The sequence below is a fragment of the Papaver somniferum genome, chromosome 6 (genome assembly GCF_003573695.1).
Source record: "Papaver somniferum cultivar HN1 chromosome 6, ASM357369v1, whole genome shotgun sequence".
Lineage (NCBI taxonomy): Eukaryota > Viridiplantae > Streptophyta > Magnoliopsida > Ranunculales > Papaveraceae > Papaver > Papaver somniferum.
In genome coordinates, this window is record NC_039363.1 from 126,229,945 (window position 1) to 126,249,108 (window position 19,164).

Genomic DNA, 19,164 nt, shown 5'->3' on the forward strand with positions numbered 1-19,164 from the left:
GCCATGAAGTCCTTGAACTCAACTACACTTTCTATCCTAGTTCGAGACTTAGTTATAGTAGACTAGAAATCAAGACTTATAGTTTTGATCACTAACATTGACAAACATGCTTGAGATAGAAACGCATGCGAGTTCGACCGAGCAATGCTCTAACAATCTCCCCCTTTGCCAATTTTAGTGACAAAACTATCAATACATATGGAATACAAAAAAGATAAAGAAACTTTAGTAGCTCCTATTACACATGTCTAATCTTCAACATTCCTCGAAATCTTCGTCACTTCCAAGTACTCCAGTGATCCCAAAGGTTGTAAGTTTAGCATCACCGTTGTTGAAGATCTGTAGCTATAACAATGAGAAAGCATCGGTCTCAATCATTGTTATACAGTGTCATAATATTATTACACAATGTCAAAGTCCAATTGTATCACAACTTCAACAATAATACTATGGTGATATGTATCACTCCCACTTAGTCAATACTCCATCTCACATGGAAACCACTCCCCCTTACACAATGATCCGAAAACCATATGTATTTGTAGTGCGAACTACATATTAATTCTCCCCCTTTTTGTCAATAAAATTGGCAAAGGTACAAGAACGGGATCATAATGAAATTTCCGTAAGAGACATTTCATGACTAAAAGAAATTATATACCATCTAATTTAGATGCAATCATATAGCCGAAGCTAATAGCATTCATCAAGGAGTTTAAAGATACAAGATAACCCCTTTAAAATTTCACAGCCGCACACCCCTCAAGATATGACTATTAAGCACAAGTTTAAAAGAACTCTCCCCCATTTGATGTCATTCCCAAGGGAACAACAAGAGCGACCTTAATTTCAAAAGAAAAAAAGGATTTTCATTGGACACCAAAAACCATGAGAATGATTTTCTATATCCAAAAACTCAATCAAATTAATCACAAGTAAACCCGTGATTAATTTAATCGGAATACACAATCAAATTAAATACACAAGTGATCAACTTAATTGATTATGCTCGACATAAGAGAACTTACGGAGCATACGACTAACATAACCATTAGAAAATGAATAGGATAGTCGTTCATATACTCAACATAAGAGGGATCTTACGAAGTATGAAAATACTCAACTAGATTAATTACAAGAGAACCCACAATTAATCTAATTGGAATACACAACCAAACTAATTACAAAAGTAATCAATTTAATTGTCATTTTTTTTGCTCGACATAAAAAGACTTATGGAGCAATAACTAAATAACCAAACAAGATGATTAATTTAGTTCAAGAATGCTCAACATAAAGTACCTTAAGGAACAACCAACAAAGCTAATCAAAAATTAATCAACTTGGTTTTATTGCTCAACATAAGACACATTACGGAGCCTCCCAGTATTACATAAAATATAGATCAGTAAAGATCAATACTATGGAATACACAAGGATTCATTCTATTTTTCCATCACTATTTGCACAACGATATTTAATAAACATCATCCTTGTCACAAAATATTTTAACCTATCTTCCATAAAATATTTGACAATATAGGCTTAATTATATTTGCCAAAAGTCCATTCATTCTTTAATCAATACGTGAATACCGATCACAAACGACTTTACTTTTGACAAAGTATGGGACAAACATAGTTCACGGACGTTAACACCAATATCCCATAACAAATTGCAATATGACAAATCATAAAGATTAATATTGCAAAAACACCATCCTCCAAATATTTTTAGAATTTAGACTAAATAAACCTAAAAACATTGCAAGATGAAAACGTTGGACATAGCTATGTGTAATCGCAATAATTTCTATTCCAAACTCTAGTAATCCTTCTCAAAATCAAGAATAAATTCTCTTAAGAAGTTTCCTAGGAATCAAGACAAACTCGTAATGCACATATAAGATGATTTGTCCTTAGAGAGTAGAATCAATCTTTTTCTCCCGGTTTATACCAAGAATATCTACTAAAGGCGTATAAAAATATTTTCAAAGAAGAACATACAAAGTCATTAACGTCCATGCACCATAGTTCACATAAAATGATTGTGAACATTCAAGAATCCCATAGTAGTGCGTACTACTGCCCATTCTTGAACTTCCTTCTTTGTGATTCACCAACAACATTCTTGTAAAAGCTTTTAAAGCTACAATGAGCTTAGAAGATTAGTACTACAAGAATACAAGTGTCAAGTCCAAGAGAAGTGGAACAAGTGCAACGAAACTGAGCAAAACACTCAAAAACAAGAGACAGGACAAATACCAATCTTAACTCATCCAAATACAATAATTCTCATATCCATTTTAAATATAATTCAAAGAGTAAGAGAATGCAAAAAGAATGAGATCATTCCGAGTTTGGACGAAGAAGTTACGGCCAAAACAAGTTTACCGAATATCGACGTCAAGTATGCATACGGGTTTGCAAAAGAATTTTCAAGTCCGCGAATTTAAACCCCTGGATTTTGATTTTAAAATATGTTATGCATACCTGGTAGATGTACCATGAAGTCCAAACATCCCGAACTACTATTTTTAAACCTAAACGTTTAAGAACCTTAAACACAGATCAAGTTAGGTAGAAAAGAACGATAAGAAAGGTACGTGAATCATTATAAGTTCTCTAAACAAATAAAAGAAAAAACATTTCTCAAGTTTATACACATACCTTTTTAGATGAATCCAATTGAATTCTACAGCCTTACCGAACATAATCTGTGTGCCCCAATTTATGTGCTTTCCTCACCGTATACATAGCAGGGCATTCCTGGGTGAGGATGCACTTACAACACAATCAAGTTGTGTTGGGGTGAACAATGTCTTGTTCTCCATAAGTGACCTTTGGATTATCATGAAAGGGATCACTTTTAGAGCCTTTCACATCCAATTCCATTTTTCCAAAATACTTGTTAAGTTCCAACATCATGGATACTGCCTTCTCCATAGTCATGGAATTTTCTGGAAAATCATTCCTTTTCACACTCAAAGCATCATTAGATTTCTTTGGTATCCACTTCTGAGTGCGTTTGGGAACAATCGGATCCTTCTTCCCATTACTCACTTCAAGATTTCTTGGAAGAAAATTGGATTGACTATTCTTTTGCAAGTTAGTATTTCTCCAATTGGGAGCATCGGATCTTGTCTTGTCTTTACGAAGTTATCCTTTTGATAACCATTACGATTGTGAAAAGGCTTCGTATAACGTTTATAAGCAAATCTAGGTTTATCACAACAATGATTCCTTTGCCTAAAGGTTGGAAAGTTACAACCTTTAATGTTAAGGGGATTAACCTTAGCATATGATCTTGGTTTCACAACTTCGTGTGATGCCCAAACAAGAACATCATGAACTTTCTTATTCCTTATACGAAAATGACATCTCCTTTCCTAGTGACCTTTATTTCCGCAATAGTGGCAAACATAAGGAATGTTCTTACCTCGATCCGTATGTGCTGACTTTGGAGGTTGATATCTTTTGCTCTTTCGAACCTTAATTGCCGGTGAAGGTATTTCACTTTTGCCATCAGTGGAAACCTTTTGTTGAGAAGAATCACTAGCCTTGACAAATTTTACCTCTTTGCTAATACTTGGAGCATCTATTCCCTTATAGCTCAATCCTCATGTATCACGATGATTTTTACTTGCTCCTAGCATAGTGGTTAATTTGCTTGAACTAGTATTGAACTTTTTCAAGTCATCTTCCAACATCTTGATTTTATCAAGAGCAACAGCTAAATCAGCCCCAAGGCGTTTTTCTCGAGCGAGACAAGCACTTTCTCTGTCATTAAAACTAATTTGTTGAGAGTTAAACCTTGCTTCATATTCTACAAGTTTCTCTTCGAACAAAAAGTACTTTTGATAAAGATTATCACATTCAAGTGACTTCATACGTAGGTTTTCCTCAGAATCCTTGAGGATCGATTCGTTAGAACGATTCGAAAAACAAACACCTGCGTAACATCTTCTCAATTTCTTGTTTTCTCGACAGAGAGGAGTCATAAGAGGTGAGACATGAGAAGTTGTAATATTCTTCATCTTCCACGAATCCAAAAACTTAACATACTCTGAGACTTCCTAATCAACATCTCTATCAATATCTGAATCACCTTCATCAGAAAGTTCATCCAACTGTTCTTCTAGGAGAGTTTCCCAATAAACAATTTTTACATCAAGAGAATGTTTAGATATTGACTTAGATGTGATAGTTCTCAGGAGAATCCAAGCTTTTAGAATCATCTGGTAATTTCTGAACTGGTACGTTATTATAGATATACTCGTTCATAATCAGATCACTTAAAACACATACTTATAAGGTCTTTAACGTGTTTTCCTGCTCTGATACCAATTGAATAAGCGGGGGGTCTAACAACACCACCTAATATTTTTCTTAGAAATCTGTATGGACTAACTCCAGTATACTTTGCTAGAGAATCAACTAGATAGTGAGACTCAATCAAGATTAAAATATATCGAGGAGTTAATATCTCTCTCTTGTTTTGATTTACTCGAGCTAACAGAAGTCAGCGAGTCCTTAATCAAACACAAGGAATAACTTGGATGGTACCAAAAACCAATATCCAAGGATCAATCAATGACAATCAACAACCAAAGGTTGGATTACTCTAATTGATGATCTAACGCACAACCTGTATTATTTCAATTATAAAGATAAAACTAGGGCTGCACATGTGTCGGTTTTGGCCTCACCCACCATCCAACCCACTGATGGCGGGTAACAGAAGTTGTCACCCACAACCAACCCGACATCATAGTGGGTCGGATTTAACCCGACCCACATTACAGCGGGTTGGTTCGGGTGGGTGGTGGGTTAACCCATCATAAAATGAAATGAACTGTATGAACATGAAAAATAACTAAAAATGCAGACAATTAGTACCATAACAAGTTACTTACAACTAAAAGTGTTTACAAAATAAAAATGAGTTTAACTTCTAAAATCTCAAAAAGTGAATTACTAGCCTACTGGCTACTGTACTAAATCCTAATAACTATACTAGGATCATGAGATGTAAATTAATATCAAGCGACCAGCTTCCTCCATCGAAAAATGTAGACGTTTTACCCCTGAATGCGCTGGAATCCTGAAATCAATCAAAGTATGTCAATTAGTTACAACTTACAATAACATAGATGTAACAGACCAACGAACTCAGAATCAATTTATTGACAGTGGCCTTTGGCGTCATTACATTGTCTAACCCAATAGGAATCAATCATCTATGATGATGGAAGAAGTAGCAAGGTCACCAAATAGATCTGCAAAGGAAATGAACAATTAGAATGAAAGTTGATGTAAGTAATCAAAGCACCGACAATGGGGTATAATTTTGTTATGCCATCCATGTGACGCAACCAGATGACCATGAGAATCATACAAATTAAATGTCATACAACTCAAGCCTCAAAACTAGAGAGACTATATCATACAAATTAAATGTCAGATGTATTCAGTCACCAAAGAGATACATATTGTTGTTTGATTGTATGAGTTAACTTCTATAGTTCTGGCACAAGTTCAATAATCATCATCCATTGCAGAATATAAAACAACCAAAAAATATCACCACAAAAAACTATAATAAGAAAAAAGCCATTTCAGGGGAGGATGAAAACATTGCAAAACATATTGTCGTTGATAATTACAGTGCATGGGGGTCAGTCAGAGCAGCAGAAAAGGGGAATCCACCCATAGAATTAGAGCCAAGAATTTTACTCTTTCTTATTTTCAAATACAAACACTAATTTTAGTTTAAAGCTATCTGCTGCCAGTAATATCACTTTCAATGGTGAAAGATTGAGGATGGCTGTTAACATCCAGTAAAATAAAGTAAAATTGAAACACAAAAAATTCTGTAAAACAGGAAGTATACCGCATTGTTAAAAACAATGAATCAATTCGTTTCTTATTTACTGCCAATGTGCTCAAGTAATAACATGTTATAGTCTCAGATTTTTAGCAATTTTTAGCAATCATAGTAACCATAAAAACACCATTACACTAACAAAATCCCCAAAATCATTACAAAATCTCAGAATCTCAGATTACTTTTAGCTCAGAATCAATTGGATGTTGCCAGATTGGAGAAGGGTCATAAGTATAGTACCTCAAAATCTCAGATTACTTTTATCTCCTTTAAGAAGTGAACAAAATCCCCAAATTCCAATATACAGAAAAGATTAACAAAACAAAGTCAGAATATCGCAAGATCAATTAATCAAAGATTATAACAAAAATAGATACCCCAAATTGCAAAAAAAAAAAAACAAAAAAAAACCCTAAACAGATACCCCAAATTCAAAATCAAATAAAATCACATAATCTAAAGATTATAAATAGATCAATTAGTCTGACTTACGATTCTTACCTTCCGTTATTGGATTTCTGGTGGTGATCTGAGTTGAGAATTGATGCAATTGAAGTGAAAAGGCACAACCGAGCGAAGGAGAGAAGAGGAGTGAAGTGAAAAGGGGTGCGGATGAAAGTTGATAGGATTAGGGTTAGGCATTATATATGGTATTTTCAGTGGCTGAGATTAATCCTAGGATAGATAATCTAAGGTTAGGGAATTCTGGCGGGTGGGCGGGTAGGGTCGGGTGATGGAAGCAACTACCCGCAACCGACCCATCATACAGCGGGTTTGGTCGTGCTCACCCATAGTCAACCCACTCCTAAGCGGGTTTGATCAGTTGCGGGTTAATCTTGGCGGGTGCGGGTTGGGTCGGCGGGTTGGGTCGGTTATGTGCAACCCTAGATAAAACAATATAATGCGGAAATTGAAATAACACAGAGACCAGAAATTTTGTTAATGAGGAAACCGCAAATGGAGAAAAACCCCGGGACCTAGTCCAGATTGAACACACACTGTATTAAGCCGCTACAGACACTAGCCTACTCCAAGCTAACTTCGCACTGGACTGTAGTTGAACCCCAATCAGTCTCCCACTAATCCAAGCTACAGTTGTACTCCCTACGCCTCTGATCCCAGCAGGATAAGGCGCACTTGATTCCCTTAGATGATCTCACCCACAACTAAGAGTTGCTACGACCCAAAATCGCAGGCTTTGACAATAAACAAATCTGTCTCACAAATACAAGTCTATCAAAGGATCAATCTGTCTCCCACAGAAAAACCCTAAAGTTTTTGTTCCTTCTTTTGATAATAATCAAGGTGAACAGGAACCAATTGATAATCCGGTCTTATATTCCCGAAGAACAGCCTAGATAAATCAATCACCTCACAACAATCTTAATCGTATGGTAGCGAAAAAAGATTTTGCGGAATCAGAAACAATGAGACGAAGATGTTTGTGATTAATTTTTATATCTTGCCTATCGGAGATATTAATCTCAAGCCAATTAATCTAATTGTACTCGTACGATAGAAGATGCAAGATCAGATCACACTACTACGATAAAAGTAGTATCGGCCTGGTTTCAGAAGAAGAAAACCAAAGGTTAAAGGATAAACGACTCTAGCACGCAAAATAGTATCACACTTGAAGTGTGGGGATTAGTTTTGCATAGTTGCTAGATGTCCCCTTATATAGTCTTTCAAATCAGGGTTTCGCGTTGGTCACAAAGCAAACAATATCTATCGTTAGATGAAAACCTGATTTAGATTCAAGCTAATATTTCTCAACCGTTAGATCGAAAACTTAGCTTGTTATACACAAATGAAATGCACGCTTCTAGGTTTTTTAACCGTACCCAAACGTGTACATTGTTGGTTCAACAATAATTAACCAAAAGGTTATCCATATGAGCATTTCATACCAACCATATTCTTCTTCATCATAACTAGTTCAAATGACTCAAATGAACTAGTTAGAGCGTTGTTAAATTGCAAGGAAATCTTATGTACTACACAAGACACAATTGAAGCAAAGATGATTTGATTCACTCGAATCGGTTCATGAACTTTATATACACGGTTTGCAAATTGCGTTCCGTAGTATTTATAAGTTTAAGTTCATAAATCATCTTCAGATATATAACCTTCTTAAGTTCGCACACTAGGTTCGCGGACTTAAGCAACCGGGAAGAGTTTACAAACTCCAGCAGAAAATATCGGCAAAGACTTTCCGCCGGTTCGCGGACTGGTACTCATGCAACCAGTTTGTCAACTCCAGCAGAATTTCTCGGGATGAGAAGTTCGGCAGTTCGCGAACTTGGCAACAAGCCATTCTTCAGATTTCTCTTGATCAACAAAGTTCACAAACTTTGGTTCAAGGGATATGACTTATGCACATATGTGTTTCCACAACAATACTTATGTCCATCATTGGTTATGTAATCTAAACTCTCATTCCAACCATTGAAACATTCTTAGAGGACGTTATATAGTTGTTACACCATTTCTCGTCAAAGAAATTTTCAAAGTGATTGAAACATATCATGACTTTCGTCACTAGGTAAAGATAAACATGGTCGAAGCAAAACGCTTACCAACACATATTTCGAGATATAGATAGGCGAGGTATACTCGGCTCGAAATACCAAATGTGTATAATCTAAGTCTATATATAGCATACGACTTTTTGTCTCAGAAGTATGAGAAATAGTAGATAGACTTTTGAGTGAAAGATAAGTTCAAGTCTTCACATACCTTTTTGTCGAGAAGTTTCACCGGTTCCTTGAGTAGTTCTTCTTCTTGTATGATGAATCGCCATGAAGTCCTTGAGATCAACTACATTTTATATCCTAGTCCGAGACTTAGCTATAGTAGACTAGAAATCAAGACTTATAGTTTTGATCACTAACATTGACAAATATGCTTGAGATAGCAACGCATGCGAGTTCGACCGAGCAATACTCTAACAGTGCGCAGTTCAATCATAGTTGATAAATTCGACCTTGTTTGTCGGATATGACTTGATTGACACTCGGCCATTGTTCTTTGGTACCATCCGAGTTATTCTTACAACAATCAGTATCACAGATTTCCATCTAGTTGATTTACTGATTATATTGAGAAAGAGATAAAGCTCTTCGATATAGTTCTTGATTGAGTCTCACTTTTAAGTTGGTGCTCTCAGAATTATATTGAAGTTAAGGCCATACAGATTGTTGAAAGAAATATTGAGTGTGGTTGTTATACCCCCGCGTTTTCATTTGCTGAAAAAAACAGTTATCAAAATTAATTCTTGACCAGAAGCAGAATATTACTTATGAAGATAATCTCTAAGGGTAGTAAAATCTCGAGTAGTAGCCTTAGAGAACAATAAATAATCATCAGCAAACAACACTGAATAATAGCAAGAGCAAATCTACAAACCTTAATACCTTCAACAAGTTCTAATCTAGTAATTTATCAATATATAACAGACAAAGCTTCAGAATAAAGAAAGTAATGGTAATAGGACAGGGGATCTCCTTGTCTAAGACATCTCTCAGTTTTAATCAAACCACTAGCGACACTATTAAGTAGGACAAAATAGGAGATAGTGGCCGGACATTGAATAATAGATATCCAGTATTCACACAAACCCAAATTCCTATGAAAGTTTTCAAGAAATTTTCTTTCAAGCTTATCATGGGATTTAGACATGTCAAGTTTAATTTTTACTAGGCCTCCATTTCCATGATAATAGTCCATTGTAAAAACCACCTCATTAGAAAGGAGAATGTTATCAGCAATACTTCTTTGAGGAACAAAGGAACTCTGATTTTGAGAAATCATTCCATCCATATTAGGGGCTTCAGTCTATTGTCAAGGGTTTTAGAGAGGATTTTATAAGCAAAGTTACACAGACCAATTGGTATATATTGGGGTACAACCTCCTAAGCCATGGGGGTTATAGAAATGAGAGCAATATTGGTACGATTGAAAAAGTTAGCCACATTGTCATTTCTAAAGCAAGTTTGCACCATATCAACGCAAAATTCACCAACAATATCTCAATTTTTTGATTAAAAAGGCATGTTAAACCATCTGGACCTGGGCCTTTCTTCCATCCCATTCAGAAAGCAGCATGTTCAATCTCCTCAGCGGATAGAGGTATATTCAAGAGATTATTATCATTCAAAGAAATTTTTTGAGAGAAGGTCATATAGAACTTCCTTCTGGAATGATTGGGGACTACAATAGTAGAGGTTTTAAAAGTAATCAACAAAATAAGTTCCAATACTACTTCTATCAGTCATAATGTCTCCTGAATTATCTTTACTCAGGCTACTATCATTTCTTTTTATTTTATAGAGGGTGGCCCTATAAAAGTATGGAGTGTTTATCTCCTTACAAGAGTCAAACTTCTCTGGGATCGTCTTTCCAGTAAAGCTCCTTTAGGGTGTACATGAAGTTTAGACCAACCGTAAGTCTAGATATAGTCAGGCAGAAGGATCAGCAGACTGAATTTCTTTAAGATCCTCTCTAGTAGTAGATATATTGGTTTGAATATTACCAAAAGATTTGTTCCATTCGCTTAAACCTTTTTTAGTATTAAGAAGTTCAGCATTGAGTTTATAACCAGGGGAACCAACCACATGAATAGACCAGTAGTTAGCTATAATGTCTCTACAAGTTGGGTCAATAATCCACATAGCCATGAAGAGAAAAAAATTAGGCATATAATCACCATCAAATTAAAATCTATATGCATGGCATAATGATCACAAGAATCCCTGGTAGGTTATTTACACAAAGTTTTGGTAACAAGACTTCAGTAATATGATTTATCAAACATCTATCAAGCTTTTAAGAATCAAATCAGTAATACTCTGAATATTAGACCAAGTAAATCTAGACCCAAAAAAACAGGATCATGCAAATGAAAGACGGAACAAAAGGTCATAAGATTAAAAAAATCGTTATCATCAACTTCAAGACCACCACTCTTATCTTCAGGACCTAAAATAAAGTTAAAATCTCCACAAAGAAAGCATGGTCATTACTAGGAATGGTAGGGAGATTATTCTGACTAGCCCAAAAAGCATCCCAAAGAGTTTAATTTAACCATATATGAAATGTATGTGACAGAGTTTGGAATATATAATATCATTGGTGGTAACATAGGTGTATCTAGAATTGGAGGAGATAATGTTGAGATCCAACTCATGTTTCGAAGCCAACACTAGGACACCACATTTATCAATACATGGAACATTGGAGGCACATGGGAAGTCTAGACTTTTAAGTTTTCTAGCAGTTGTGTCATTCTTTATTTTGTTCTCAGACTGGAAAAACAATATCTGGATTGTATTCTTCATGTCAATACCCAGTTATTTACTAGCCGATTTCTTTCATAAACATCTAACATTTCAGTAAAGGAGATTCATGTTATTAATAGGGTGTGTATGTGTGTGTGTGTGGGGGGGGATTGGGGAGGGGGGATTAGCAGCATCTGAGGTAGGAGAATTAACAAATATGGGATTATTAGATGGAAGAGTTACCTGATTGGTTGAATCGATACTACCATTAGGCTGAGAGCTAGGAGAATCAATAGTTGCTTGATTTCCTTGTGTTGCATTCAAATCCAAAGCGGCATCCTCATAAAGAGAATTGTTGCAGACATTATGGTTTGCCAAGGATTGACCAGTTGGTGCAAGAAAATATGAGATGTTAGTGGAGGAAGATAAAAAAGTGCAACATGGAGTGATATTAAAGAAGAAGAAGAAGAAGAAGAAGAAGAAGAAGAAATGCAGATTTAGTTGAAGAAAATAGCAGTGAATCAACAATTGATCTAGAGGAGGCCATAAGAGAGGAAGAGAGACTACCCAGGATGTTTTCTCGAACCATGTCAGAATCTCTAAACATAAATTCTGACGGTGAGGACATACCTAGGCTAGATATTGATGGTAAACCTGTGGTTTTTGAGGATGATCAGAATACCATGGAAGAGGATGCTGAGGAACCTTAGGATGATGAGAAAGAAAGTAAGGGTGAAGTTTATGGCTCTGCTACTTCAACCAGCAGTGATAGTGGCCGCGACTTTTTCTATGAGGATGAAAATTTCGAAAGCGACAATGATGATGGTGAATGGTGATCATCTGAAGAGTACGAGAAGGACTCTTGGAGGATAAATTGTGGAGAGTAAATTCTTTAGAGTTTCTTTAAATGCTTTGTGAAGATATGCTGGGGTTCTTCTTACGCTTGTAGTTGCTGAAATTGACGAAGGTACTTCTTCTCTCACTGTCTTCAGTCTGCTGGATAAAAATCATGTTGCTTGTTGGTGGAGATGAAATTAGTCAGTTTTGATGTTTTAGTTGGTCTGTCGGCATGATATCAGTGGCAGTAATCTTAATAGTACTACCAATTTGCACACAAATCTGCCTATTATTTTGAAACGGAGGGAGTAATAATTATGTAATTTTGTCTTTGTTTAGAGGTTGTAAATTCAAAACTTCTGTAGTTTTTTTGTGTAAATTTGTCGATTTTGAATTTGTAAATGTCGGAAGCAGGACGGAAATGTGTTTGGTGTAATAAATAGATTTCTGCTCTGTTAAGTTAGAGTTGATTTGAGAATTGAGTTGATAATCGAACTGGAAACTCTAATAATTTCATTGGTTGTTGCTTAGACTAACTTGATGTTTGATTTTGAAAATATGGAAAAATTGGATGATTAGGCTAACAAATCTTACTAAGTAATTGAGAAATGGGGTTAACAAACTGTGGATGGGCTGAATTTGAAAATAGTTCATAGCCGAGAAAATATAGATTGAAAGAGAAGGAACAGATGCTTCCTCTGTGGACTTATTAGAGTACCATATATATTCTATGGGTTATATATGATGGAACACAGATATATTGTTTTGATGATCGTTAAATTTTAGTCTAATTTTCCCTTTAAAGAAAGAAAAAAAAGAAAAATATGCATTCCATAATACTTGGCCCTACAATGAAGGAAAGTATTGGTGTTGAGTACTGTCAGGAGCCAATTCCATATCATTATTCCCAACTTTGAAAGTGAGGCACCCATTCCTCAAATGATCAAAACAGAAAAGAACAAGGCTGAATCGGGGGTCATGGTAACTAATTGGGGGTCATGACACATTTTATATCCACACCAAAAAAATATATGGAACTTCCAAAAATGAGGGTGAAATATCTATTTTATCCTTCTCTAATAACTAAACCTAAAATCCTAATACTAATCGAGTGAGGCCCCATTCTCTTTTCAAAACAAAACTCTTCTTCTTCTCCTCCCCTCTCCTCTCTCTGCACCTCCATCTTCTCCATTAACGACTCTGAGGAAATTTTTATTTTTTTCAACCGATTCTTCGCGTAATCGTTGATTAGTTTTAATCGACGATTAACGATTAACTTCTTCTACAAACATGGCTCGTACAAAGCAGACCGCTAGAAAGGCAAATCAAATACCTAATCTGGTAGATGCAGTTAATGCAGCGAATGAGCATCAGAGACTGAGCAAAAAATCAAATCAGCCGGTGAAGGAAATGGCTCCAATCAGAATGTATGTTCACTAAAACCCCCAACTGTAACTTGGGTTTGTGTTTAATTCGATGTTCTACTAAAAAATTAGGGTTTGAATCGGGAAAATAGGATTCTCAGAAATTGAGTCGTTAATCACTAGGTTTTATTTCTTAACGATTTTGCGGATGCATGTAAATTTCATCAAAAATCGTTAACCATTAGGGTGGCGGAGAAAATGATCATTGCTGTAATTTTTTTTAGAGGTTAGAATCGTTGACAATTTTTTTTTCTTGACGATTTTTGATCTGCATGTTAAGTTAATAAGAAATCGTTAACCATTAGTAATATGTGAAAACGACTCTAGTTAGGTTGTGTGCTAGTTTCTATAGACGACCCTTTTTATTCATCAACGACTCTATGATATGCCTAAACACATCTCTGTCCCAAATAATGAAAGGGTCGTTTATTTTAAAAAAAAATCTGACGACCCTATGGTGTGCCTAAACACATCTCTGTCCCAAATAATGAAAGGGTCGTTTATTTTTAAAAAAAATTATGACGACCCTTTGATATGCCTAAACATATTTCTGTCCCAAATAATGAAAGGGTCGTTTATTTTAAAAAAAATTTTTGACGACCCTTTGATATTTCTTGTTTTGTTGTCTTTGACCTATAGTAGCAAGAATAAAAAAGATAAGCTTGCACTGGTAACTCCTCCATCCAGACCTCCCCGCAACACAAAATACCTAAATGCCGGTCTATTACGAGGAAAAACACCGAGTGAGGTAGCCTTACTTATCCGCGAACCCAGAGACCCATGTGATGATTCGTCTGAATTGTCCTCTTCATCCTCTCATGTTATATCTGCAACTGGAAGCATAGAAGAAGAAGTCGCAGAAAGGTGAATATGTTGCTGATGATGATGATGGTAATGATGGCAATGGTGGTGATGGTGGGGATGGTGGTAATCATGAAAATGAGGAGGAGGAGATTCAGGAGGAAGAGGAGGATGAAGGTAATGATAATGATGAGGATGAGGATGAGGATGGAAATGGTGGTGGTAGCGGTGATGAAGAGGAGGATGAGGATGATGGTAATGATGAAAATGGTAAGGAAAGAAATGATGGTAGTAGTGGTGATGATGATGAGGAGGAGGAGGAGGATGAGGAGGAGGAGGATGCAGCGCAAACACAGCCACAGTCACAGCCACAGCCGAAGAAGAAAGTTCCAAATGCACCGAGTGCGCGACACATTCCACCCACGCGTTTGCAGCTTACTCGTCTAACCGGTGGGAAAGCCAGAGGTGAACCTAAAGATGGCGGCAAAGTTCTATTTGGATATGATAGCTCGTGGGCCCGTACCATCAATGAGACAATTGTAACGATTTCAACTTTGCTTTTCATATGATTTGTTGATATTTAATTTCTTATGTTTTAATTCTATTTGTTTGTCTTTCGTAGGATCATAAGAATGCCACGCGTCTTTTTAGACACCAATCTTCTTATGCAAAAATAAAAAAATGGCCCCTAGAAGGTGAATGTGCAAGAGTGCGAGACATTGTTGAAAACTCAGGTTTGTATGTTGCCGTTCAAAACTCTGTGATTGCATATGACAAGGGTCGTCAAGATATTATATGCAGATCAAGGACACCACATAAAGTCGTCAACAAATCTTTTGCAGATTAACGACTTTGATTCATCTTACATTAGAGTCGTCAATCTGCTAAAATGACAATTTCCGACACTTTAACAAAGGTTGACGACTCTCCATGTACACTAACGACTCCTGATAAATATATACACACCATTCTGCTCGGTTTTCTTCTAGAGTCGTACGGTTATATATGTCCAACCTGACGACGAAATGTACTGAGTCTAAGAGTCGTTTAGTTGTAAACGAATTTTAGTAACGACTCATGATAGTATTTTCATTTATTGGAGAATTTAGCTCAACCAAATGTGGTTGAGGAAGTTGGGTCGCTCAATTCTATAAATAGAGACTCATATATCACCTCTTCCTTATCAAAACCCTAATTATCAACCTTCTCTTCTCCTTCTCAAAACAAGAGCAAACACCATGACTACTCCCTACACTTCCGAAGAGAATTGCGCCATTGCGAGAGCTTGGTTGACAGTCACAAACCACTTTGAAAGTCTAGACAAAGACATTCATGAAACATCGGATGCTTGGTGGAACCGCGTATTCATCGTTTTTGTGGCATTGGACGGAAATCACAACTCAAGGTCTTTGAAACAAGTCAAGGAACGCTTCAAGGAGATAAAATTCGAGTGTGATGTTTTGAAAAGAGAATTAACGGCCGTAAGGGAAGCCTTTCCGGATATGCTGAGTGTTATAAGAGTAAGTATTTAAACAAGAGGTATAACTTATCCAAAGCTTTGATCGATACTAACTAAGTATGTTTGTGTTTGCGTTTTCAGATGAAGAAGGCGTATGCATACTACGAGCTGCTTCGTGGGTAAAAGTTTGAGTTAGACGATTGCTACTTTATCTTGAATGGAACCATGTATAATTACAGGCTTTATGATTGAGTGTAGAAGTGTATCGTTATCATGTATTGTATATAACCCTATGAAAGATGTATGACTTTTACAATTCAATGAAATGGTTCTATGAAATCAGAAATATTAAAAAAAAAAAAAAGAGTTTGAGTCGTCAATATTAGAGATGTATAAAAAAACGACTCTCATTTAATACGAAAGGGTCGTCTGTATCTAGTAATGCTTAACTGACGACCCTTAGAGTGATAGCTACAGAGAGTAAAAGGTTTTTTAGTCGTTCGGTTCTAAATATATAGAGTTAAAGACTCTATATGACCTAAAAGATGGAGTCGTCATCTTTTAGGAACCTCATTGACGATTTTTCATAACTGAACAATGGAGTCGTTTATTTTGGTTCCAATTCATTGACGACTCTAAAGGGTCGTTAGTTAATTATACTCACGACCTAACGACCCTCACACTGAGCTGTTGCATAGTGATCATGAATCGACCACTTGGAGCACCATTCATGCGATTTGAAGAGTATAGGAAGTTTACCTGATTGTTTAGAGTTTGGGGTTCCTCATTTTGAGTGTTGGTTCCTTCATTTTGAGCAATGGGATCTTCATTTGCACCATTGTTCATAGCTTCCTCTATCAACATCTCCTCATCGAACATCCAATCCATATGATTAGTTGAGACAATCTTGCGATCAACGCAATCATTGTTTTTGTTTGAAGCTTCACCAACATCATTTTCCTCCACTAGAATCACTCATTTCAAATGACCCTAAGTTTTCCCCCAAAACTCAACTTCTTCTTCTCCACAACACAAAAACACAATTTTTCTTTTATCAAATTTTTATCCCTAAATCTGATTTTAATCTACCCAAATTAATTAACTAATCAACACTCAATTAACACTAATAATCCAGGGATAGTTTAACCATTTCTAAAAAAGTGGGATAAGCGATAATTCTCAATTACTATTTCGTGACCTTTTTTGTCCTGTAACTAGGAGTCTCCAATTACTACTTCAGGACCCCAATTCAGACCTGGAAAAGAAGCAGGGGAACCTAGATAATTTTAAACCATTATGGATTCAACAAAAAATAAGGCACCAAATACCTTGATTCAGTTAAGGCCCCATCGGTAAAACACTTTCACGCACAAGAACAGAAGGTAAAGTAAAATCCACGGGGATATTTTTCTTGTACTCATTCTGCTTTTAGTCCCAACAGTAAAGCAGCTGTAAGGGTGTACATCAATTCTTGCAATTTGTAAACCAAACAGGTGAAGCACCAGTAGATCTCTGATTTATTATTTCTAACTAATCAAGATTAATGTTTGAAGTTTGAACATGAGGAATTATAAGAAGACAGACGACCCATGGATCAAACAGGCAACATAAAGGACAGAGCTATTAACTAGTTTGTCATGTGTCTCGGCTCCGTAGATCTCTACCCATAGATCACAGCTCTCATCCCATACTTTCTTGTTTCTAGCATTCAACAATCAATCCACACACACGTGAAGCACCAGTAGATCTCTGATTTATTAATTCTAACTAATCAAGATTAATGTTTGAAGTTTGAACATGAGGAATTATAAGAAGACAGACGACCCATGGATCAAATGGTTCTAAATATTAATAACAAATCCTCTATCTCCAAAATACATATCAAAAGAATCCAGAACGATGAATAATGTGTGAAGAACCATAAAGACAGTAGTAGTGATAATACATCAAGAATCCAGAACTTAATCGGCTTAATAATATATATAATTAAGCCCTAATAAGACAAATTAATACAACAAATAAAATAACATAGACAAGAAGAAAAAAAATTATAACAAAAAAAGTTTAAAATAATCAGATTCACAGTAGCATACTGAAGATACCAAATCCAACGACCAAACTTCCGACGATCTTCTTTCCCAATTTCTCTACTCCACTCTGCAAGCAAATTTCATCAGAAATTAATTAGGAACTCATTAATCACACATTGTTAATTCTAAATCAAAGCTTATAATTAATTAAAAAATTATGTTTAGACTGAGAAAACCAAGAAGGCAGCTAGCTAGTGGTAGTATACTGTGGCACTACTCTGTCTGTCTGCCTCGAGTTTCTTAATTTATCAATAACCGGATTTCAAAATATTTATACTGTAATTTAAAAGGTTTGAGGTCCGTGACAACAGCTGGAGAAAAAGACTTTCAGTGTGTCGGTAACTGTGAGTATCTATCTATCCATGTCCAAATGTAGATCTAGGTAAGGCTATGATACATGTGTTGTGATATGTCCGGTAAAAATGAATTTAACCAAGCACAAAACACGAACGGATAATAAAACAAACAGGAAAACATTTTCAGATCTGATCCCAAAATATTCAGATCGGTTGAACTTAAAACGATACTGATGAATGTGAATGGATGTTAACAGAATGGATTGAGAAGACTTACTGTGTCATCTGAGGAGTCAGATGGACCAGGGGCGAATGCATCTGAAGGTCCAGGGGAATCAGCAGTTGGTGGTGCAGGAGGACTAGCAGCTGGTGATGGAGATGGAGCTTTTCCTTTCTTCAATTTGGATGGTGCTGGTGCTGGAACATCAGCAGCAACTGGAGCTGGTGTAGGTGGGGATGAAACTGGTGCAGGGAGTGGTGGAGATAACAATGCAGGTGGTGGTGCTGAAACAACTGGTGCAACTGCTGGTGGTGGAGTAGCAGCAACAACTGGTGCAACTGCTGGTGGTGGTGTAGCAGCAGCAACTGGTGGAGTAGCAGCAACAACTGGTGGTGTAGCAGGAACAACTGGTGGTGTAGCAGCAACTGGTACTGGTTTAGGAGATGCAGCTGGTGGTGTTGAAACTGATACCGTTGGTGGTGATGCAACTGGTGCTACTGGAGTTACTGGTGCTGGTGTTGCTGGTGTTGCAGTTGGTGCTGCTGCTGGTGATTGACCACCAACTCCTGCTACTGCAATGCAGATTATAACAAAAGTGAATATTGTCTTTTGATCCATTTCTTTTTTCTTTGTAGATCTCTCTTTCTAAATCTGTGTGTCTGTGAAGATAGAAAAGAAAGAGAGGAAGAAGAAAGATGAGTTAATTTTTTTTGTATTGTGATGAAGAGGAGTGAAGAGGTCTGAGTGATAGGGCAATAAATAGGATACTGCCTTTAACTATTCTACTTATTTCTCTCTCTTTTGGTTTGGATTGGAAACGGAGCAATGAAGGAAGGTCTCCAGAATCCAGAGACCCTACCAAGCGCAC

General features: G+C 36.4%; 1 protein-coding gene across 1 annotated transcript; it reads right to left on the minus strand.

Moving 5' to 3' along the window:
- Positions 1 to 17,517: 17,517 nt before the first annotated feature.
- Positions 17,518 to 19,047, minus strand: LOC113289200 (classical arabinogalactan protein 9-like). The gene is made up of 2 exons (XM_026538402.1): positions 18,354 to 19,047; positions 17,518 to 17,847 (listed from the first exon to the last, which is right to left on the minus strand). Exons 1-2 carry the CDS (start codon positions 18,912 to 18,914, stop codon positions 17,770 to 17,772), a joined length of 639 nt encoding a protein of 212 aa, XP_026394187.1. The 5' UTR covers positions 18,915 to 19,047; the 3' UTR covers positions 17,518 to 17,769.
- Positions 19,048 to 19,164: the final 117 nt, after the last annotated feature.

What these genes read in the sequence shown, in the direction of transcription:
- LOC113289200 (XM_026538402.1), bottom strand. Translation starts at nt 18,914, where the DNA reads ATGGATCAAAAGACAATATTCACTTTTGTTATAATCTGCATTGCAGTA. An exon ending in CTGACTCCTCAGATGACACA is followed by an intron (nt 17,848 to 18,353) that starts GTAAGTCTTCTC and finishes ATTTGCTTGCAG; the next exon opens with AGTGGAGTAGAGAAATTGGG.